Source organism: Puma concolor, chromosome D2, assembly GCF_028749965.1.
Source record: "Puma concolor isolate L17-30 chromosome D2, mPumCon1.1.hap2, whole genome shotgun sequence".
Classification (NCBI taxonomy): Eukaryota; Metazoa; Chordata; class Mammalia; order Carnivora; family Felidae; genus Puma; species Puma concolor.
This window is the reverse complement of record NC_141677.1, coordinates 51,461,029-51,484,716: the sequence shown is the minus strand read 5'-3', so window position 1 is coordinate 51,484,716 and position 23,688 is coordinate 51,461,029. Positions and strand designations below refer to the sequence as shown.

At 43.0% G+C, this 23,688-nt stretch overlaps 1 protein-coding gene across 3 annotated transcripts in view; it reads right to left on the bottom strand.

Annotated features, from left to right (window-relative positions):
- Positions 1-18,842: 18,842 nt before the first annotated feature.
- The window catches only part of KIF20B (kinesin family member 20B), a 74,557-nt gene continuing 69,711 nt past the window's right edge, over positions 18,843-23,688 (bottom strand). For all 3 annotated transcript variants that reach the window (XM_025917892.2, XM_025917893.2, XM_086680342.1), the window contains exons 33-34: positions 20,678-20,820; positions 18,843-19,097 (exon numbers count right to left, since the gene is read on the bottom strand). In XM_025917892.2, the coding sequence (XP_025773677.2) occupies positions 19,020-19,097; positions 20,678-20,820 (221 nt within the window). In that variant the 3' untranslated portion in view covers positions 18,843-19,019. The remainder of the gene's footprint in view (positions 19,098-20,677; positions 20,821-23,688) is intronic.

Sequence of the window (23,688 nt, the reverse complement as noted above, 5' to 3'; positions counted from 1 at the left end):
TAGAACCTGTTCTTGGGCATGTCCTCAAAAGCCCAGTTTTGGGGCATGTCCTCAAAAGCAAGAATCCTGCTTCAGTCAGTTTAGCCAGAACCTCCCATCCCCCACATCCGGTCACTCTCAATACCCAACCGGATTCTTCATCCTCCACCATCCCTCAGGTGATGTCTGATCATCCTGGCCTGCCTTCAGTAAGAATCCCACTAGGTTGATTAAGCCAGAATCCCCCTGCCCTTAATGTTTCCCCTTAGCAATTTTCCGTCCACCCCCCGCCCACACACACGTACTGTTCCTTGGCTATAAGTTGCTACCTTTCCTTATTGTATTAGGAGTTGAACTCAATCTGTCTCTTCTACAGTGAACCCCCACTGCATTAGTCCCTATACCTATCTCGCTAGTCCTGAATAAAGTCTGCCTTACTGTTTTAACAAGCATCATGAATAATTTTTTTTCTTTAACAATGGCCAGAGGATCTCCAAATGGTCAGATCTGGTCGTTTAGGGGCCTGTTTACTATTAAATGTGAGTATGTGCCAGGATATCTGGTCTGAAACTTGCTCTCATCATAATCTCGTAGGGAGTTGTAAAGCAGGAGCAAATAATCCTCCCCAGCTTCGAACGCTGAAAACCACGGACGTCTGCCAAAAAGAACCTGATGGCTGTGCATGAGCAGATTAGTTTGGGTCACTTCACAACATCCACCTCAATGATGACGCAGATTGAGGGTCAGAATCTCGAGGATCTCTCCAGCGGCAACATTCCTCGATTTTGCAACTTGCCTAAAATGTGTGCAGCATCTACCTCCCAGGCCTGGAAGCAGTTATGTAATCATGGAAGTGTTCCGTATCTTTCAATCTTCACTTTGGTATTGATCTTTCCCATCAATAGCAGATAAAGAAACCGACTAGATTTTTCCAAAGCCAGCCATCCCTCTTTTCAAAGATGCTGCTAAGTAGTGAAGGCATAATTGAATGTCAGCAGCCACTGGAATTCAACAATGAGGCTCCCAGGAGAGTGAAGTAGATTTGTTCTCTTGCCTCCCTATCCAAGGAAGCTTCCCCACTGAGTCCTGCCACCTGAGTGGAGGTATTGTATGAAGAATGAGGCTGGTCCACTACCTTCCTCCTTACTTGTCTGGATTGAAAGCCTCTTGCTGATGTCTCTTCCTGCTCTTTGATGGAGGGTCCTTTCTCTGGCAGCAGGAATTCTGCCCCTGTGGGAGAAAACCAGCTGGAGACCAGGAAATGGGATTTTAAACTCTCTTTGGATACCTGGCACTGACAGGTGGAGGTGCCTACATGAACCACGGGTTGTGTTTCCATGGAAACGTGAGGCAGTTTGGACAGGCGATGTTAGCATTAACCAGCACTGCTCCACGGACAAGCGCTCCTTCTCTCTCTCTTTCAAGGAGTCCCAAATTCAACTGAAACCAGTATTTCATTGAACAACTAGTATAGGCCAAGCACCAAGCTCCTGCAAGTGTGAAGGTAAACAAAATAGACATAGTCCTTTGCCTTCATGAGACTCCGGTCTAGCTGACTGGAACGTCGGTCAGAACAATCAGAACATGAACTGAGCCAATTAAGCCATTCCTTGAGGTGTGAAATATGAAACTCAAAAGATGGGCAGGACTAACAGAACTTTATAAGTAAATGCATCTGCCTACGTTGGAGGTGTATATTTTTCACGTTTTTTTTCACTGCTAGGGGTGAGTGGTCAAAAACGTTCGAAGACCATTGCTCCAGAATAAACGATCCCCAAACCTCACTGCAGATTAGAATCCCCCAAGGCACTTATTAAAAGAACAGATTCCAGATTCCCAGTCCTCACCCGGGATGATTATCTTCGGGAGATCTGGGGTGAGGTCCAGGAAACTGTTTAGTAAACACTCCAGGTGATTTTGATGAGTCCAGCTCTGCCAGATCTGTTCCCTACAAAGCTAATCTATTGCCTCTGCCCCAAGCCCCAAAGGAGGTCTTTGTCTGTGGCTAGCCCACATTTTAATTTAGGGCAGGGAGTGGGTTTGTTTCGTGTCTGTGTGTTTGTGGCCTTTGATTATTTTGCTTATTGGTTATACGAAGTGGCCTCAGTAACTGCTTCAACTTCCGGGCTTCCCCAATGGTTGACTAATTCTACTTTGTGACTCTGGGGACTTACGTCAAGCGGCTGACCCCCTACCCAGACTTCCCTCACCCCTGACCCCAGCCTATAGCTCTAGAGTCCACTGAAGCTGTCTCTTTCTCAATGCTTTGTCTCAGTCCTTTCCAGTTTGGTGACGGATTGTCCCAGTTGGTCCAAGACAGAGAGATTTACAGGAAGGCAGACTTCCATTAATATATTTGGGAAAAGTCCAGGTAGATCAGAATGAGCTGGTCACCGGAGCCAGCAGCTTGGCTCTCAGTAAATGGGGCATTTGAAGAGCTCCAATGGTGAGCCTAGTTCATGCTTCCCAACAGTGCCAGTTTCTTTAGCCCAACTATTTCTAAGCCTTCTTTGTTTTCATCCATCTAACATCCACCTAGATCCATGGAAACAGGAACAAGAACAAGGCTATTAACTAGAATTTAAAACTCCCTTGTCAATTGTAGCTGTAGGCTGCCTGCGGAGACTTTGGAAATGCCAAGTTCTACATGGCCCTCCTGCTGTTTAGAGGGGAGAATAACCAATAAGCCGGGGTCCATGGTGATAAGTGTTGTCAGTCAACCCCATCAGATCCAGCTCTCTCTGGCTTCGGGTAACCAGGAGTAACGTGTCTCCAGCCCAGTGGCTTGGAGAATTGTAGTGGATCCAAACGGCAGCCTCCTGCAGAGCCCAGCTCCCTTCCTTGCAATCTGTGTTAACACGAGAATTAGAAAGAGGGTTAAGTGTGAAATCCCTTTCCCTCCAAGTTGAGTCTAGCCCCTGCACACCTGCACACTCACTAGATTACCTAGAAGGAAAGTGTCACTCTCTGCTCGGGGGGGAAGAAATGATCCAATCTACCATCTATGTGTTAGGACCTGCCATAGCCATTGTAAGAGCCCAATCTCTCTCTGTCCTCAAATCAACCCTAGGAAGAAGGCATTTACAATTCCCTTTGAGAAAGGAGGAGCTCCATGCACAGAGGATTTAGATATCGTCGACCATGTCCCACGGCTAGAAGATGCAGAGAAGAGATCCAACCAGCAAAAAAGGACTGTGCTCTCAGCGGCAGCTTCTCCTATACCTGGCACGCTCTGCTTCTCCCCGCAGGGTCCCTGCTCCTGTCCCATGTTCAGTTTAATTAACATGGAAAAGGCAAGGAGGGAGCTTTTGAAAACCCAGATCTCGGCAATGGAAGTTCCCAGGATCTCTCGCTTCCTCTGAGCAGCACCTGGATTCTCAGGCAGCTGGAAAGCATGCAGCCACTCTCTCAGCTTTGTCTCCCCAGGAGAAGCCCATTTTGGCCCTGATGTTTCCTGACTCTGGCAGGGATGCCACACTGCCTTTCTCCCAGGCGATCTTCCTTTTGCCGAATCCCAGTCTCCTCCCAGTCCTCCCAGCTGCTCTCCTCCTTTTTTCAGCTGCTGGATGTTTCCAGAGCGTTCTAAAAGTTCCTCTGCATCTGAGGTTATTCACATAAAGGATCCCCGGCCATCATGACCCTGCTTTTTATAAGGCTTAAGAAAAAAATTGTGCTTCTACCTAGATTGGCTGATACATGGAAAAGCTGGTTGGTCTAGCTATAGTTCGCCAGCCATACGTGGTGCATCAGTCCCTAGAGCTTAGTCAGAAATTATCTGTGCAAGCCCCTAAAATGCCCCGTTGACAAGCTCTCCCTGGCTTTTCAGTAAGGTAGAGCTTCGGTCTACTGACTCTGAATCTTAGGGTTCGTACCGTCTAAGGAGCTCATCCTCTTCCAGCCAGAGGCCAAACTCAGATACCAACTGGGAAACCCTCATCCTCTGTACATGCTCTGTATCCCTCTTCCCCCAGAAGCTGAGGCATAACGCAAATGGCATTGGCCGGAGGAGCTCCAAGTACCTGGTCATCGCCCCCAGGTAAGGAGGGAAATGTAACCTTCATTATAATTGTGGTTATCATAAAATTCAAATGGATGTACAAGCTCTTTATTTCAACTGTATCTCTTGCGTCCCGGTTAGGTCTTGGGCTCGATAGTCAGACGGATGGCAGAGATTTCCAGATTCTTATATTGCGAGGGCCATGGAGAAGAAGCGCAGGAAAAACCTCCCCCCACAAACTAGAGGCGAAACTTGTACTTTGGCTCTGCTTGTTGATGGACAGTTTACTCTCTGCGGTGACACGTCACACCCGATCTAAGTCTTAATTCACATCGTTCAAGTTTCTAAAAAAGCCTTCCCTCCTCCGGTACTGGGTAGAAACACTTGCGTCAAATTACATGATCACTAGAAATTACCTGCTCTTCTTTTTAACTTGGGCGTGTTTTTACTCAAGCTGATCATGTCAGCAGAAGATGCCTCGAACGAAGAGTATCTGGCCTACAGGTTGCCTCCTCCAATACACCAGCTGTCTCTTGAACAACAGCAACACTTCAGACAGCATCCAATTCAGAGCAAAGGCCCGCCCCTTTACACCTGCCCCCAGATCACCTACCACAGGCCCACGTTTTGTAAGTTCATTCAAAGACCTCTCCTTTCCTGCCCCGGCCATGTTTCTCTGTGTCATTCATTGTCCCTCATTACAAGTCAGAGTCCGATTCTGTTTGGCTGGTCGTGCGGGTAGCTTTCCCCTGGAGGGTATTGAGCAAATGGGGTCCCGGACCAACTCTGCTGCTCAATAACTAAATCCTTGAATAGATCACTCCCTTTTTCTGGGCCTCCTTTCTCACCTGAAAAATTGGACAGCAGATGCGACATAGGTAGTCATAAATAATCGCTGTGCAGGCATAAAATTCACTTTATTTTTTATCAGTTTTTCTGTCATGAGTACTCATTCCCTCTCAGAAACGACAAAACTAGATTTAAGCCAATCTGAAAAACTTGGCCCAATCTAGTAATTTTCTGTTTATCATTTGGGATTGATTTTTTCTTAAATTTTTTTAATGTCTATTTATTTTTGAGAGACAGAGTATGAGTGGGGGGGGGAAGGGCAGAGAGAGAGGGAGACAGAATCCAAAGCAGGCTCCAGGCTCCGGGCTGGCTGTCAGCACAGAGCCCGATGCGGGGCTCGAACTCATGCACCGTGAGATCATGACCGGAGCCAAAGTTGGACGCTCAACCAACCGAGCCACCCAGGCACCCCTATCATTTGGGATTTAAAATGTCACTTTTTTTTTTTAATGCTTATTAATTTATTTTGAGGGAGATGGAAGGAGAGAACGTATGCAGGGGAGGGGCAGAGAGAGAGGGAGAGAGAATCCTAAGCAGGCTCTGTATTGTCCACATGAACTGTGAGGTCATTACCTGAGCAGAAATCAAGAGTCGGACTCTTTACCAACTAAGCCACCTAGGTGCCCCCCAAACTAGATTTAGGCCAATCTGAAACTTTTGGCCCAATCTACTAATTTCCTATCGTTTGGGGTTTAAAATGCCACTTTCTTAAGTAACGTCATCATTATCGTCAGGCATCATGCAGTGCTAACTTCCTGGGCTACCGTGCCAGCCCCCTAACAGTCTGTCGGCTTCCAGGGGGCCTCACACCTGACTGAGTCCCACAGTCTGAGCCTCATGGTGGACCGTCCAATCGCCTAGATGCATAGAGGGGATAAAGATGTCACTCATCAAATTTTTGCTTATCCCTCTACTAATTTCCTCACCCCTGGTGAGATGTCATGGGTGGTTCTACAGAGACAGTCCTATTTCCTCCCCCATCAAACCCTGTGAGTGGCTCCAGCCTGACCTACTGACCACACAGGCTTCTAGCACTGATAAAAGGTGACAAAACTGTCCCTGCTCCCCAGTCACTCCCCAGCTCGCTCAGGACCCACAGCAAGCCTCAAGTGCACCTGCCATGCCATGTAACGGGTCAGGGCCGGCCCCCCCTCCCCTGCTCCCTCAGCTGTGCCTCCACATGACCCGCCCCCACCCCCAGTTAGCACTCCTGGGGTTCCCAACTTGGAGCCAGCACCAGCCCGTATCAGCTCCCACCCTCTGGGGGATTCTCTTGGGCCCCCTGCCAGGCCCAGCAGCTGCCTCCTCTCAAAAAAGGAAGAAAGAAAAAGAGACTAGGAACCTCGGGTGAAGACACAACCTCTGCTTACTTCACAAAGCCCCTCACTTCCTTCCAGCACCTTCAGATCTTCTTCTCTGGCAGGACAGAAAAACAAACCAGCTCGGGTCCCTGCCATCATCTCTGTCTCCTGCTCCCCACCTGGGATGACCCCCAAGATTCTGAGGTAGAACCCTAGGGTCACAGAACCCAGCTTAAAAACCAATTTTTCGGGGCGCCTGGGTGGCGCAGTCGGTGAAGCGTCCGACTTCAGCCAGGTCACGATCTCGCGGTCCGTGAGTTCCAGCCCCGCGTCGGGCTCTGGGCTGACGGCTCAGCGCCTGGAGCCTGTTTCGGATTCTGTGTCTCCCTCTCTCTCTGCCCCTCCCCCGTTCATGCTCTGTCTCTCTCTGTCCCAAAAATAAATAAACGTTGAAAAAAAAAAAAAAGTTTAAAAAAAAAAAAAAAAACAATTTTTCCATCCTCTGCTAAAATTGTAAAATGAGCCCTGAGACTTCCTGACATGACCCTGCTTAGCGCCCACCTTTCTGCTCACAGCCAGAGACAGGAGCCAGCTGCGTGGTCCTTGATCTCGACTCTCCTCTTTGTGAGAGCATCGCTGGGGACTCGGAGCTGAGGCGAGTGTCTGCACGGCACAGGGTGAGCATTAGCATGTGTGGCGTGAGTCACGGCGAGCGGACAGTTTTCCCTCACCACAATCTCATGTGAAGCTCAAGTTAGGGGCCTTTGTCATCCTGCCATGCTCTCAAGCAAGAGACGGGAGTAACGATAACATTGGAAGGAGAAGGGAGTGGACGGCCCTGCCTTCCTTCCACCTGCAGAACTGGAAAAAGTGAGTCATGTTCATCGGGCGAGCTCTGCGGGCACAGCTGTGGTTTAAAGGCGACAGAAGATACGGGACCGACAAGGGCAGGAGGCAGGTCCTGGATGGCGAGGAGGCAGATAGCCAGGGACTGATCAGCAACATCACGAGCAAGTCTGGCCAAAACACATGGTGAAACCTGGCTGTGATCGTAGGTTCCGTGTAACTATTTTCTCTGCAAAGTGACCTAAGGAAAGCAAGCACTCCTGTATGTTAAGCTAGAGTTCCAACACTGTTCAGTGCAGCACTGTTTTTAGTAGCGAAAACCTGAGAACCCTAGATGACGGAGAAAACAGGGCAGGCGAAATAAATTATAGCCCCTGCATCTGACGGAACACCGCACAGTCTTTAGAAAGATTGAGGAAAAATAGTTAATAAAATCAGAAGATGCTCACTATAGATTGTTAAATGAAAAAACAAGGCACAAAGCCATAGACACTTGTTTCTATTTTGTTGAAGAAGAAAATACATGGGCAGAGAAATAGTCCAAAAGGATATCTTGGGTGTTCATTTCCCATCCCCACCCCCAGAAACAGATTTCATATTATATAATATAAATCATATATGAGTATACATGATCTTATATATGATTTTCATTTACTTTTTAAAAATTTGCATACATTTAAACTTTCTGTATCAATAGATATTATTTTGCAATCCATGGAAGAAAAACAAAAATGTTTTTTAAAAAGCAAATCCAAATAAAAAATAATAACTGGTCTTTTTTTTAAATTCTTTTTATGTTTATTTATTTTTGATAGAGAGAGAGACAGAGCATGAGTGGGGGAGGGGCAGAGAGAGAGGGAGACACAGAATCTGAAACAGGCTCCAGGCTCTGAGCTGTCAGCACAGAGCCCAACGAGGGGCTCGAACTCACGGAGTGAGAGGTCATGACCTGAGCTGAAGGCGGATGCTCAACCGACTGAGCCACCCGGCTCCCTGTAACTGGTCTTTTAGAGCCATGTCAAAAGGTTGGTGTTTGTTCAAACATGCACCTGAGAGTTTTCTTTTTTTTTTTCAATATATGAAGTTTATTGTCAAATTGGTTTCCATACAACACCCAGTGCTCATCCCAAAAGGTGCCTTCCTCAATACCCATCACCCACCCTCCCCGCCCTCCCACCCCCCATCAACCCTCAGTTTGTTCTCAGGGTTTTTTTTGTTTTTTTAAATTTTTTTTTTTAACGTTTATTTATTTTTGAGACAGAGACAGAGCATGAACGGGGGGAGGGTCAGAGAAAGAGGGAGACACAGAATCTGAAACAGGCTCCAGGCTCTGAGCTGTTAGCACAGAGCCCGACGCGGGGCTCGAACTCACGGACCTCGAGATCATGACCTGAGCTGAAGTTGGACGCTCAACCGACTGAGCCACCCAGGCGCCCCTGTTCTCAGTTTTTAAGAGTCTCTTATGCTTTGGCCCTCTTCCACTCTAACCTCTTTTTTTTTTTTCCTTCCCCTCCCCCATGGGTTTCTGTTAAGTTTCTCAGGATCCACATAAGAGTGAAACCATATGGTGTCTTTCTCTGTATGGCTTATTTCACTTAGCATAACACTCTCCAGTTCCATCCATGTTGCTACAAGGGCCATATTTCATTCTTTCTCATTGCCACATAGTATTCCATTGTGTATATAAACCACAATTTTTTTATCCATTCATCAGTTGATGGACATTTAGGCTCTTTCCATAATTTGGCTGTTGTTGAGAATGCTGCTATAAACATTGGGGTACAAGTACCCCTATGCATCAGTACTCCTGTATCCCTTGGGTAGATTCCTAGCAGTGCTATTGCTGGGTCATAGGGTAGGTCTATTTTTAACTTTTTGAGGAACCTCCACACTGTTTTCCAGAGTGGCTGCACCAATTTGCATTCCCACCAACAGTGCAAGAGGGTTCCCGTTTCTCCACATCCTCTCCAGCGTCTATAGTCTCCTGATTTGTTCATTTTGGCCCCTCTGACTGGCGTGAGGTGATATCTGAGTGTGGTTTTGATTTGTATTTCCCTGATGAGGAGCGACGTTGAGCATCTTTTCATGTGCCTGTTGGCCATCCGGATGTCTTCTTTAGAGAAGTGTCTATTCGTGTTTTCTGCCCATTTCTTCACTGGGTTATTTGCTTTTCGGGTGTGGAGTTTGGTGAGCTCTTTATAGATTTTGGATACTAGCCCTTTGTCTGATGTGTCATGTGCAAATATCTTTTCCCATTCCATTGGTTGCCTTTTAGTTTTGTTGGTTGTTTGCTTGCACCTGAGAGTTTTCAATCACGGAGAGACAAGGACAGAGCAGTGGGTTCAAAGCCCTCACTGCTGTGAGCTCTAGGGCAGCTAAGAAGAACTCTTGCTGGGCCATGCAAAACATTAAAAGAAAGGGAGAGAGACTTGGAAACAGAAAAGGGCTGTGAGGTAGATGTGGGATGAGCAGAGCTTAGGTGAGCAATTAGGCACGGCCGGGAAAGAGGGGAGGAGAAAAGTCAGGAAATCCTGCAGAACAGGAAATGGCTAAATGTGATAACAGCCTCAGCATGTGCACAGGTGAAAATGAGAATAATGTCCAAAACGACCAATTCTACCACGGACCTGGGGACGCATCCCACTGTGGGAGGAGCACCTTTTTGGGAAGAACACGTTATGACTTCATCATCCCACGTTGAGCCAAGACAGCGCTTCTTATAAATAGTAATATCCTAAATCAGCTAGACAAATTCACAGATAACGACAAGTAGAGGAGTTGTCTTGTGGTTTAGAAAAACATTCAAGGGGCGCCTGGCTGGCGCAGTCGGTTAAGCGTCCGACTTCAGCCAGGTCACGATCTCACGGTCCGTGAGTTCGAGCCCCGCGTCGGGCTCTGGGCTGATGGCTCAGAGCCTGGAGCCTGTTTCCGATTCTGTGTCTTCCTCTTTCTCTGCCCCTCCCCCGTTCATGCTCTGTCTCTCTCTGTCCCAAAAATAAATAAACGTTGAAAAAAAAAATTTAAAAAAAAAAAAAAAGAAAAACATTCGAAAGGAGATAGGTTGTGACGAGAGCAGATGGAAAGGAACAAGAATTGTGAGCTGGAGTAATGCTCACGGAAGTATTTTTAACATGCCTACCACATAGTGAATCCCCATCGGTACGAGTGTGATTACTTGCACGCAAGGTGTAGCTTTCCTACTCAGTGAGGAGGTCCTTCTGAAGTTTCCCCCTTATTCTCCCTCCAGAGTGTCTGTTGAACACATCGCCTTGTGGGCAGTAAGTGCTCAACCGTGTCTGTTGAAGAAATGAATGAAGGCAGTTAATAAATCTGTTTGGTCCTTCCTAAATGCCACATTTGTTGCTAGTAATATTTGTCTTTCTCTCTGCAGCCTTTGCCACAGTAACTAGGGAAGAGCGGGTGCGATCACCCACCAACGGGATCCTCGCTCCCTGTGAAATGATTCACTTGGACTCGGAGACTGTCACAGGTAGAAGGGATTTTAGAAATCACCAAGTCCCGTGGGTTTCAAGCTGTGCTCAGTTCTACCACCTTGGGGCGCGGAGTGAACCGTACTCAGCCTCAGCAGCAGTTACGCTCCTACCTGTTTCACGTGGCGGGCTTTCTCATAAAATTTCCTTTGTGCAGATTTGAGACTAAACAAAATCCGAGAACCGTGGACTCCGAAACCCTCTCATTTCATAAGGAGACAGCAGCTGCAAGATGTAAGAGCTGTGTGGCTAGAAACCAGTCCGTCGGACATTTTTCCGAAATTCTTCCTCACACGTAAACAGCCCCTAAATTGGGGTATGTTTTTTCAAGTCACTTTTGTGTAGAGGTGCCAGATAAAACATCTGATGTCCTTTACATTTGATTATCAGATAAACAAACCGATGTCTTTAGTATGTCTCAAATACAGCTGCACTTGTCCAGCTGTCCAAACACCAGGGTCCATGAATGCTTCATCCTAGGAGCTGCTGTAGCACCTGGGCTCTCGGCGTGTTGCTATCAGGACCCTATTATTTATAAACTCTGTCTGAATGAGAAAAACCCAGCCCATAAATCATACTCTCCAGCAGCTATTATGGATGGAGTCAGGACCAAACAGCCATTACCACAAGAATCGCAACCATTCATTAGGGTGAAGTGAGGGCTCTCTTATTGTAAGTGGAAGGTGTAATTGGTCAGCTCTACCTTAAAGATCGTGCCCTGCACATGTTCACAATCCAGCAGATCAAGTGCTTGTGCCCGTCTGTCACTGATGAAAGCACGTGTCTGTGTAAGGGAGTCATTACCTCTGTGCTGTTGACTTTCGAGGCCAGTTGGACAATCAAACCATAAATCATCAGTTGCTTCCTCGTCTGAGGCATCACATCACATTTCTTCCCAGGTAAACTAGTATTTCTCCATTTCTGGTTCCATTTCGTGGTGAGCTTCATTACAAATTGCATTTGCCAAACATACTGCTGGACAGGGAGATGAGTAAAGTACGCCCCCCGTCCTTGACGTACCCACCTTCTAGAAAGGCAGGCAAATGTGAAATGTAGTGTAGTATTGAGTGCTATAATGAGGGTAAATAAGCATGAACCACTATGAGCACGGGAGGGCCGTGGGAGACCAGCAAACTGGAAGTCAGACAAAGATGAGAAGGTGAGGTAGAACCATATAGATGGGACAGCAGGATCAAAGTCTCAAACGTGTGAAATGCCATAGTAGTGTGTTCAAGATACACTAGTTGAATAGTTTGGTGTTGCTTGGGTGTAAAATTTAAGACAGAGGAAAAAAATGATGAGATTACAAAAAAGCGAAGCTGGTGGGTGATGGGCATTGAGGAAGGCACTTGCTGGGGTGAGCACTGAGTGTTGTATGTAAGCCAATTTGAAATAGATTATATTCATTTAAAAAAAAAGAAAAAAAGCTAAACTACCAGAAAATAGAACAGAAAATAGGAAATAGAAGCATAAAATAGAAAACTACCAGAAAAGCTTTAGGCGGGAACGCAGCTCGGTCAGATGTAGGTTTTGGATAACGCTGTCTGGAGCAGTCTGGGAAGGGATGGGGGTGGCGTGCAGGGCAAGGGGAAAAGTGTACAAAGTCTGGCATCGGCAGTGCATGGTCCATACAGAAGACAGAGACAGTCTCGCCGAGGGTAATGAGGAAGGGAAAGAGGATCGGGGTTTGTGAAGTATTTACAAGGTCAGGTAGGCGAGATGTGGTTCCCTGTGTGTAAATGGTAGGAGGGAAAAGAAAAGAACGATGGCCCGTTTTCTAGCTTGGATGATCAGGTGGGTGAAAATTCTGCCAAATGAGACAGGAAGGCCCCCTCCGGTGTTCTCAGACCGCATCCTGTGTGCATTCCTTTGTCATCACAGATTGAAATATGTCATTATTGTGTGCTTACTTGTTCAGTGGCAGCCTGCCCCTCTGGACTGAAAACGCAGGGGCGGGCGGAACCGCGTGAGGTCTGCAAGCCCTGGCGTCACCAGCATTGGCACTGGGGGGTGGCACAGAGTCAGCACACAGTGACTAGTCGTCAACGAGAAAGACAAATACTAAGTATGTAGAATGTTAAAAAAAAAAAAAGGGAAAACAGAGACAGTGGGGAGGGCAAGAGACATAGGGAGACGGAGAAATTCGAAAAAGGGTATGGATCTTTTGTAAGATAAACAGGGTCTGAGGATCTAATGCACAACATGGTGACTGTAGTTGATTACACGAGAGCATATAATCGAAAGTTGCTAAGAGAGTAGAAATTCAGTGTTCCCACACAGACAAAAAAGGTAAATATGTGAGGTGATAGACGTGATAATTAATGCAGGAATCCTTTCACAATGCATACATATACCAAATCATCGTATACCTTAAATACCTCGCAACTTTGTTAATGAGATGTGAACAAAGCTGAATAAGTAAATAAATGCCAAAGATTACAGATTGCGAAACGGAAGTACAAGAAAAAAGATACCAATTTAACAAATTGCGTTCTGGACACGGTCAGTCTGAAATGACTGTGCAAAAACCCAGGTGTGGATAATCAGAGGCAGCAGGCAACAAGTCTGAATCTCGAGGGAAGAATAGGTTTGGAGATAAAGATGTGAGTTTCTAGGAAGCGATAAAAAGCATGAAAATGAGAAGAGCGTCAGGAGCAGACCTAATGAGAGTCAACATTTAAAGGGATTTACTTCCTCCTACTTCGTGGGCAATTACCTTCGCCTTCACTGCCCCCTGGGCTGCTCACAGAGCTGGCATATGAGAGGCTCAGGCACACATTTCTAGGTTGTGCCCCAGGGAGGGTTCACCTGTGCCTTGATGACCTTCCCGAGGCAACATTGTATGCCTATAATATCTTTTTCCCCGTTTTGCCAAACCAGTTCTCCCAGGTTCTTTAAACAGCCCCTGAATTCTGTGAAATTCTCTTCCATGAAATCCTCCTAGGAACCACAGGATAGCAATTATCCTGAACACCCTAACCATCGAATCACAAATTGCCATTCTGCTTAATCAAGATGAACAAGTCTTATGATCTACCAGTTCTTTTTCCAATTAGATATCTTTGTTTGCCATTTACCTTTAAGATCAAATTGGGCCCGTGTTGATGTAAGCACCTGTTGTCTGTTGTTACTTGGTTTTTTGTTTCTATTCTGTTGTTTGTGCATTTGGCCACAGCAGGGGTCTGTGTGCTTTGACCTGGGGCTGTACCCTGAAGAAACCACAGGCTACGTCAGGTAGGGTAACAGAACATCCTGGGTTTTCAAGCACTGTTGTGCTGAAAATACCCTGTAACCAGGTGATATGTCAAACTCTGCATTTTGGCTTGGAAAATGGGGTTAGGGCAGAAATGCTCTGTAGATTGTGTGGTATTTACAATTAGGCATTTAACATACGCTTTTTAGAAATAACCAAAACAAGGGGCATCTGGGTGGCTCAGTTGGTTAAGCGTCTGATTCTTGATTGCGGCTCAGGTCATGATCTCACAGTTTGTGAGACTGAGCCCTGTGTCGGGCTTCCTGCTGACAGTGCACAGCCTGCTTGGGATTCTCTCTCTGCCCCTCCCCCACTCACACGTGTGCTCCCCACCCTCAAAAAAAAGAAAAAAAAAACGAACCAAAAAAGGAAGTTGAGCTTCCAAATTCCTAGCTTTGTCAAAAGCCGACAGGGTTTCTTTGCCTAGAAAGATTAAAAAGAAAATAATAGGGGCGCCTGGGTGGCTCAGTCGGTTAAGCGGCCGACTTCGGCTCAGGTCGTGATCTCGTGGTCCGTGAGTTTGAGCCCCGCGTCGGGCTCTGTGCTGACAGCTCGGAGCCTGGAGGCTGTTTCAGATTCTGTGTCTCCCTCTCTCTGACCCTCCCACGTTCATGCTCTGTCTCTCTCTCTGTCTCAAAAATAAATAAACATTAAAAAAAAAAAAGAAAATAATAGAGAAGATAATGTCTAAGGTCAATATGATAAGTATGTTTTTATGTCTATATGGCAATATAACTTTTCAGTGATGGACCAGTCAGGAATAAATTTATCTGCAAATCACAGGAAGCCTCCTTTTCCCTCATAACAAGTTCAGAGATAGGCAGTCCTTGTTAGCATAGTCGTGCCCAGAGGGACCCATTGAGACTCGGGTTCCTCCTACCTGTCCTCTCTGCCATCCTTAGTTATACTGCCTAGTCCTTACTTGTCATCTCATAGAGTGATTGCTGGTTGCTCCAAGTTTTGTGTCCCGAGGACAGGGCGAAGGGGGTAGAGCAAGAGAGAAAAGAAACGTGTTTTAGGAAGGTAAGTCCTCCCCAGTGACTTTGACCTACATCTCACAGACCATTTCCAGCTACAAGAGGACAGAGATCAAGTTTGTAGCTTTCACAGCTTCCACCACAGAGCCTGGCAAGAGGTGGGAGAAATAAAAATTGGGAACTGTCAGTATTTCAGACTTAATAAAATCTAAGTCACATTATTATATCTGCGTATTTCCTAAAATCTTGGGAGCATATTTTAATCTAATTTACATGTGCTGACGATTTCTATCTGCATAATTCTTAGAGTGATCTTATGTTGAAATTTCCCCCTCTATATGAACAATATTACCCTCCTTTTCTATATGGTCTACTTTATCAAAGTGGGCTAGGAAAAGGATTAGAAAATATTTCCAGATGCTAGCTCAGGTAATTGGGTGAATAGGTTTTATTTTTAACCACACGGTATTTTTTAAATTGGTTCCTGGAATTTTCCCCAGTGGTGGCAAGAATATCTTTGGTTGGCAAGCAACGGTACCATGGATAATTTTACCTATCTTCCCACATGTTTGCCCTGCTTGGTACGTTACATAAATTGGAGTACAGATGTAAAGTCAGAGAATGGGTTTTGTTTGTGTGGAGCCTTTTGCACAGAGAAGTGCTTTGTCTCCATCTAGCGGACAAACTCAGCAACGTCAGCCGTGGTTCTCAAGCCTGCTGCACTTCAGCATCACCAGCGGGGCTTGTAAACAATCAGGATACCAGGCCCCTCCCCAGACCAATTCAGTCCGGTCTGAGAAAGGACCCAGGCTTCAGTATTTGTGTGTGTGTGTGTGTGTGTGTGTGTTAGGTATATAGGTAATTCTAATGTGCAATTAGCACTAAGAACCGCTGAGTTAGAAGAAGCTCTAAATTGGTGGATGCTGGACAATCATCCTTCCTCTAAGATTGCCATTAAGGAAAAAGAATAATCTATGCAGGTAAATTCTATTCCAGAGGCCTTTTTCCACCTTCCAGAGAACTCGGCAAGTTGATGCTAAGAATAAAAGAAATCTAAATTTAAATTCCTTCCTGTGTGACTCTCCATATGAGGAGACAGAATGTGCTGAGCAAATACCCAGACCTGTCCCTGGGCAAAATTGGCAAGCAGTCTCAACCTTATTTTAATAACTTATGTCTTTACAAATTTTACATACTTTCTCAATTCTCTCAAGAACCTATGAAAGTAGGTCTTCCTTCTGCGAGTGTCCACACTCATCCAAGACCGGATCCCTAAAGCATCTTAAGTGCCCACTCAAACCCTGTTTTCCCTTTAATCTTCTCTCATTAAAGCTTACTTTGCTGAACAGCACTGTATTGTATAATTGAAATTTCCTACTAGAACTTCAACTTGCTCACCAAAACGGGGGAGAATATGTGAGGTGAGGGATGTGTTAACACGTTGGCAAGGGGGATCCTTTCACAATGTATACCTATATCAAATCATCACTTTGTACACTTTAAATATCTTACAATTTTGTCAATTATATCTCAAAGCTTGAAAACAGAAGGACCTGGGTAAAGATTCTAAAAGTATTTCATGTAATATTCATGCAAGTTTTCTGTAATCTTGAAATTATTTACAAATGAAGTTTTTTGAAAATAGTTTTTAAAACTTACTTTTCCAAGATCTGCTTTCTCAGCTTGCTTTTATTCCCCGATTACCGATTTACTGAATGTGCACTTGTCAAACACACAGTTGATAATCTTGCAAGGAAAATATATCAAAGGCATATATATAGGAGTTTTTAGTATACACATAGCATGGAGGATGCATCTTACTGCTTTTTACATATTCCAGAAGACATTCATATGAAGATAGATTCAAACTGGCCGCTCTAATTCCCACTGATTTCTCACGTCCTCTGATCTCATCTCCTGACCACAGCCTTGAAGAAATCACTGTTGGTTTTGCCTCTACTTTTGGCTTTGTCTTCCCATAACTAAAGACTTGAGTATCTTCTCATATGCATATTGACCATCGCTTGTATATTCTTTAGTGAAGGATCTGTTCAAGACTTTTACCAGATTTTTATTGGGTTGGTTGTGTTCTCATTACAATTTTATATATAATTCTTATATTTCTCCCAGTGGCTCATATGAAATGTGTTTTTCCTACGATTTTCAAGATTGTGATTTCTCTTTCAAAATTTTCTCTTTACTGTTGGTTTTCAGTAGTTTCACTATGATCTTCCTAAGTGTAATCTTAGGATTTATCTTAATTGGATTTATCTTAATTGGGGTTTACAGTTATTCGAAGTCCATGTTTCCTCATAAAACTTATACAATGGCCATTTTTCTTCAAATATACTTTTTCTGCCCTATTTTCATTTTTTTTAACCTTACGAATCTCCAATTACATGTGTGTCAATCCATTTGATACCGTTCTATAGGACCCTGAAGCTCTGTTCTTTCTTCAATCTCTTTTTTCCAGCTTGGGCAATTTAAATTGATCATTCTTTGGACATCTCTGCTGCTATATCTCTCCAGTAATTTTTCATTTCACTTATCTTTTCTGATGTAACAACTCCATTTTCTTTTTCTTCATTCCTTCCATTTCTCCACTGAGATTCCTTATGTCTACAGTCATTAAGATGACATTTCCTTTAAATCCGTGAACATGCACTTACGAGGTGCTTTAAAGTTTTTGATGGGCCGTGTCAAGCTTTGTTTTGACTTTTGTGTCACACGTTATAAAACTTGTTACAGAGAATCTGTATCGTATCTTTCTCTGAAGGGTGTTGATTTCTGTCCCAGGAGGCATTTTGATTACTACTTTCAACCTTACATTGGCTCCGATCTATGCTTTGTTAGTATGATTCTTTGGAAAGTACAAGGTGTATCTCAAACCCTTCTAATTTGGTAAACGCTGTCTCCCTTGCAAATCTTGTTGAGGCTTGATTTCAGACTATATTCAGGGACGCGGACACTTGTCTACATTATGAGACCTGAAACAAGAAGGCAGTGTCACCTTGTTCAACCGTAGCTGGGAACATGCATCTTGGGCAACTAAAATTTTTTGCCACTCTGCACATGCCTGAGAAAGACTACAAAAGAGCCTAGAGTTACAAGGAAATTTTAGCAAATAGCAAATTTCCAAACATAATCTGTGAATGAGGATCAACTGAGGATATATTTTTAGCGTAATGAAGCCAGGTAACATAATAAAGCATATTATTGCTTTAAAAGGCTGTGTTAACTATTTTGATGGAAATTTTTCCTAAACATGGTGTTGCTCTTAAGACTAAAGGTAACTTTTTTCCCCAAGTCAAGGTCATCACTATAATAAAATGAACAGTGATAAAATCCAATGAAACCTTTAAGGTTTTAGATATACAAATGTATGCTCTTAGATTTAAAACCCCATTTGGCAACAATTCTTGAGGCCTCTGCTTTGTTTTTTGCTTATTGATTTTTTTTTAAAACCAAAAGCTCAATATACCTTAGCTATATGATCCCGAGAAAAGTAAACTTTATGTCTCAGTTTTCTTATCTATAAAATTAAGAAAATGCATTTCTAAGGTCCTTCCAGGTCTAAAATTTTGTATTTTCTAGCTATCAGTACTTTTTGGCCTCTAGATGCTTCCTTTCTTTCTGCTTCTGATCTTCTGTGTCCTAGAAAAAACAGGATTACTAACAAGACACTACTAACAAGACATTATAATGAAAAGACTTGAGATCTTTTCTAAATTATGTGCCTACAAATTCTGGCAGTGAGGAGACCTGTACACCCTACTCCTGGATCTTAGCTATAATCCAGACATGTAAAATCAGTTGTGTTTCCTAACAAATGAAGTAAAAACAATTCATAAAACACTGTTAAATAGAAGTAAACCAAATATCTGACCTGCGATGTATGTAAAAAAACCAAAAACAACAGCATCTTTCCCAGAACCTCACTGATCCTTATGCCTGAGATAAAAGGAAAATGCACACAGTTTGAAAAACTGTTATATAGCACAATGTATAAACTTGTCAAATCAGTAAATTGTACACCTGAAACTAACGTCACATTGTGGGTCAACTATACTCAAACCAAAAAAAAAAAGAGAGAGAGAGAGAGAGAAAGAAAAAAAGCTATTATAAAAAAGTCTTAGAGAAGTAGACAAATTGAGCTGTTGACATATTGTCTTTATTGAATTAAAATTATACTATGTATAAAATAGCAATGTGTACACAGAGGGATTTAATGCATCATCATATATACAATTCTCTTTGAAAAGTTAGCATACAAATTACAATGATTATGAACATAAAGTTTATATTAAAACATCCTCCAAAAGTGATTTATTTGGCTGTTTTAGTTCGAAGCCGTCGTTTAAGAATCTGATGATCACTCTCCTTTACTTTATGGTCCATCAAAATCTGAAATTAACAATTCCACAATTTTTTATAAATAAAAGCTTATTTATAATTTAATAAGATATTCATGTGCTTAATAACTGGAATAATAGGTACATTTTAATATTTTTTTGTCCTCTTGGCCTGCAGGTATACTAACCTTCAATAAAAAAGCATCATCTAAAGTAACAGATTTTGTAAAGATTCTTTCAACATTACCTAACATAGAATTAAAATCATCTACCCTTTATATTGAATTCAGGACATATATATCTTGAAGTAATAACTGAAATATTTGGAGAGAAGTACCTTAAATAATTTTTAAGAAATTATCTTTCATAGAAACAAGTACAATAATCCCCCCTTATCTGTGGCACATATGTTCCAAGATCCCCAGTGGCTGTACCAAACCCTACGTATGCTGTTTTTTCCTATACATATACATACCTGTGACATAGTATAATTTGAAAGTTAGGCACATTATTATATTGACAATCACTAATAATGAAACAATTACAACAATATACTGTATAGTAAGTTTGTGAATGTTATCTCTTTCTAAATATGTTACCGTACTGTCCTCTCCCTTCTTCTTGAAATGACTAGAAATGATAAAATGCCTACGTGATGAGTGAGGTGAATGATGTAGGCATTGTGACATATAGGCTACTACTGACCTTCTGATAATACATCAGAAGGAGGATCATCTGCTTCCAGACTCCAGATGACCGTGGGTTACTGAAATCATGGAAAGTAAAACAAAGGATAAGAAAGGGCTACAGCATATAACTCAGAAAAGTAGAACGAGTATTATATTCCAACTAAGAAAAGAAAGAACTTCAGGGAAAGGAAGAAATCATGAACTAATCAGACAGATGGTGAAAAGGGACCAAGAAACTAGGATTTCCAACAGCATGTCCTAATTGACACCAATTCTTCACCACCTGCCTTCAAGTGTCTTGTATCTGATCACTGCTGTTGCAAAAAGTCTCTCTCTCCCCTGATTTCTCTGAGCCACTTCCTGCAGAAGCCTCCTCCTGTAATTACTTTTCTACTGTCACTTTCATCTACTGGGCAAATGCAAGCATGATGGGAAATTAGAACTCTCCCTGTAATAGCACAGACTGTTCTGAGTGAAGAGAATGAGTCATCGAGTCGGGATGACAAACTACAGTCTTTTCTTAAAAGAACCTGGAAGGCTTAGAGAAAAGGTGGGAGGAAATGACTGAATGTCAATTCTGCATTTTTACCAGGCCCACTTAGGCCAGATTTGTACAACTCCTGTGATAAAGTTAACAAGAAAAACAGGTGTTAGGAGCAAACAAATTGCTCAACAGTGATAATTCTGTTGATGGAATTAAAATTCCTCTGATGAGTTTACAAATGTAAATACATGACACTTGTATACGTTAATGCAGCACTTGTTTTAATTATTACAAATTTAACACATCACATAGCAAAAGTGTAACACTTACAGCATTTCAGGAGATGTGATCTAAAGAATAAAAATTCAAACCATTGTAAAATTCAAACTGTATGAATACTTCAGAATTAAAAAGAGCATGAACAGTTTTACTTTCAAGAAAACGAAAGGAGTAGCTTACCACTTGGCCAGATATATCAATAGGAGATGAAATTTCATTTGTGTATAATTTCCGCTTGGCCCGTTTTGGTCGAGACACGTTTTCTTTACTCACTTCTACATGTGAGAGCTTTGAAGAGCTCATCGTTTCAATTATCTTCTTTGCTATGAAAAAGAAAAGTTTAAATCCTAAAATAAATAACTTTCTAAGTGGAAAGGTTTGAAATCCTTAATAAAGAAAAAACATACCAAAGTAAAGAGAAAAGCACTGCAACTTAGAAATGGTGAAAGGACATGACTCAACAATTCACAAAGAAAAAATTAAGTGCCTCATAAACACATGGCATAACGATGAACAGCAAAAACAAAAAGGCAAATAAATAAAACATCATTTGACTAATGTTCAACATGGTGAAAGGTTTGGTAAATTACAGTACAACCAATAAGTGTCTTTAATGACTCAAAGAGGCTTATGCTGTTATAGCAAAAAGCAGGATCCATATATACTGGACCATGCAGCAGTACTCACATGTAGAGATATCTACAATCAATATTAAGTCAAAGTAGTTTATAATCGTGAGCCCTTTGCTTATAGTTAACACACACACACACACACACACACACACACACACAGTAAAAGAAATCAAATTGTTAATGGTTGATTGTTTCTGGGAAGTGGAAAAAATTTTCAATTTCTTACTGTGTACATTTGTTTTTCTTTCTTTTTTTAAAATGTTTTATTTATTTTTGAGAGAGCACAAATGGGGGCGGGGGGCAGAGAGGGAGGGACAGAGGATCTGAAGTGGGCTCTGACCTGACAGCAGTGAACCTGATACGGGGCTTGACCTCACAAACTCCAAGATCATGACCTGAGCTGAAGCTGGATGCTCAACAACTGAGCCACCTAAGTGCCCCTATTTTTCTTTTTTCTTTTTTTTAAAGTTTATTTTATTTATTTATTTTGAGAGAGAGAGAGAGAGCAGGGGAGAGGGGCAAAGAGAGAAGCAAAGACAGAATCCCAAGCAGTCTCTACACTAAACAGCACAGAGCCCGACACACGGCTTGAACTCATGAACTGTGAGATCATGACCTGAGCCAAATCAAAAGACACTTAACCAACTGAACCACCCAGGCATCCCTACATTTGTTTGTTTTTCAACAGGTACATATTGATTTTAATAGAAAACATACTTCCAGTTAGGAAACCTGCTGGATAGAAAATCCATATACATATGATATTAGCTATATATTTTTTTTAATAGAAAAAAGGTTGAAAAAACATGCTAAATTGAAAGTCTACTTGGCAAGGGTTAGGCTGGGCTTGAAAGAGCTGAGCTGCCAGATGTTAGAGTAGCCAGTTAAGTCAATAAGCCAAAATGAAAGCAACACTTAAGCCTTTAACCACTTACTGCAATAGAATAAGCAAGAGGCAAAACCTGCGAAAATGCGACTCGCACCCACCTTCCATCTTTCCCCAGGTGTGGTCTAGGTCAGAAGGATCGGCACACAAGTGGGGAGTCCTCTCCCTGCCAAGGGAGTACTGAACAAAAAGCTCTTGCCTTTGCTATTTTATGGACCTTAGGGCTGGAGACCAGAAGGAAGGGATAAGAGTGGAAAAGTGAAGTCTGAGTGGAGAAAAGTATCTTCCAGGTTCCCTCCCCTTTCCTGTCATGAGAAGGTCCTAGGAAGAGGTGCCTGAGGAATTTCTCTGCTGAGGGCCCCTAAAAAGGAGGCTCTGAATGAAGGCACCTCGGCGAGGACTGCGGGTATGTATAAGGGGATGGCTGGCCAGGGTCCTGAGTCCTTGACTGTAACTCCCTTCAGAGACTGCACTCTGCATGGGGAGGGCAGCCTTTCCCACGAAAAAGCCATGAGGCCTAACAGGTAAAGATTACGTAACTGCCTATGGGTCAGCCTAAAAGGGGGGAAAAAATCACACATAGGATTTTGGCCTGGAGCCCCAAACTCCCCACTACGATGTGCCAGCCACTATACTAAGGGCTGAGGATGTGAACCACACAAACACGTGGCATTTGTGAAGCTTATATTGCAGTGGAAAAGATAACACAAAAATTGTAGTTTAAATAATTCAATTTGCAGTTTGAAAGATCACTCTGGTGGCCATGCACTAGCGGGACAGGAGAGAGACAAAAGGGAAAAGAAGGAAGACCGATGATACCAAGGAATGAAATAACAGTGGTTATCAAGAGCCACAGAATTCTAAATATTAATCTCTATTTTTCCCCCTAGATTTCTAAGTGATCGACAACAGACACATAGTGTAGTTATAATCCAAAATTGGGGTATCTTATACTCCTATAAGTAAGTTTCTAAAAATCCACACTAGGGGCATCTGGCTGACTCAGTCGGAATAGCATGTGACTCTTGATGTCAGGGTCATGAGTTCAAGCCCCGTGCTGGGTGTAGAGATTAAATGAATGAAAAAAAAAATCCACACCTGCTGTACAGGTAGGGAAGCTGTTAGGAGCTGAGTCAACCAAGCAAGAAAGTCAATTACCATATGTGTGCTCCTTTCCTTGAAAACTTATTTTCCTTTACTATGTGAGTGCTATTCAATATAATTTAAACAAAATACCTAAGAATCTAAAATAACAAGTCCTACCACTCTACATTTAAACATTTAACAGTTGCTGTTTGTCCCTCCAGATATCTTCTATGCTTATGCTAATTATAACTTTTAAAGAAGTACATGTCTTATAAAAAAATACATATATACAAATGAGGTTTGGTAAGTCTAAAATTCCCATACTGTGCCTGAAGCCAGCCAGACTACAGCAAACTCACAGGAGCACCTCGAAATATTTTAAATTTTCAAAGAAAACAGTGACACTAGGGGCACCTGGGTGGCTCAGTCGATTAAGCGTCTGACTTCGGCTCAGGTCATGATCTCACCATTTGTGAGTTTGAGCCCTGTGTCGGGCTCTGTGCTGACAGCTCAGAGCCTAGAGCCTGCTTCGGATTCTGTGTCTCCCTCTCTCTCTCTGCCCCTCCCTCCCATGCTCATGCTCTGTT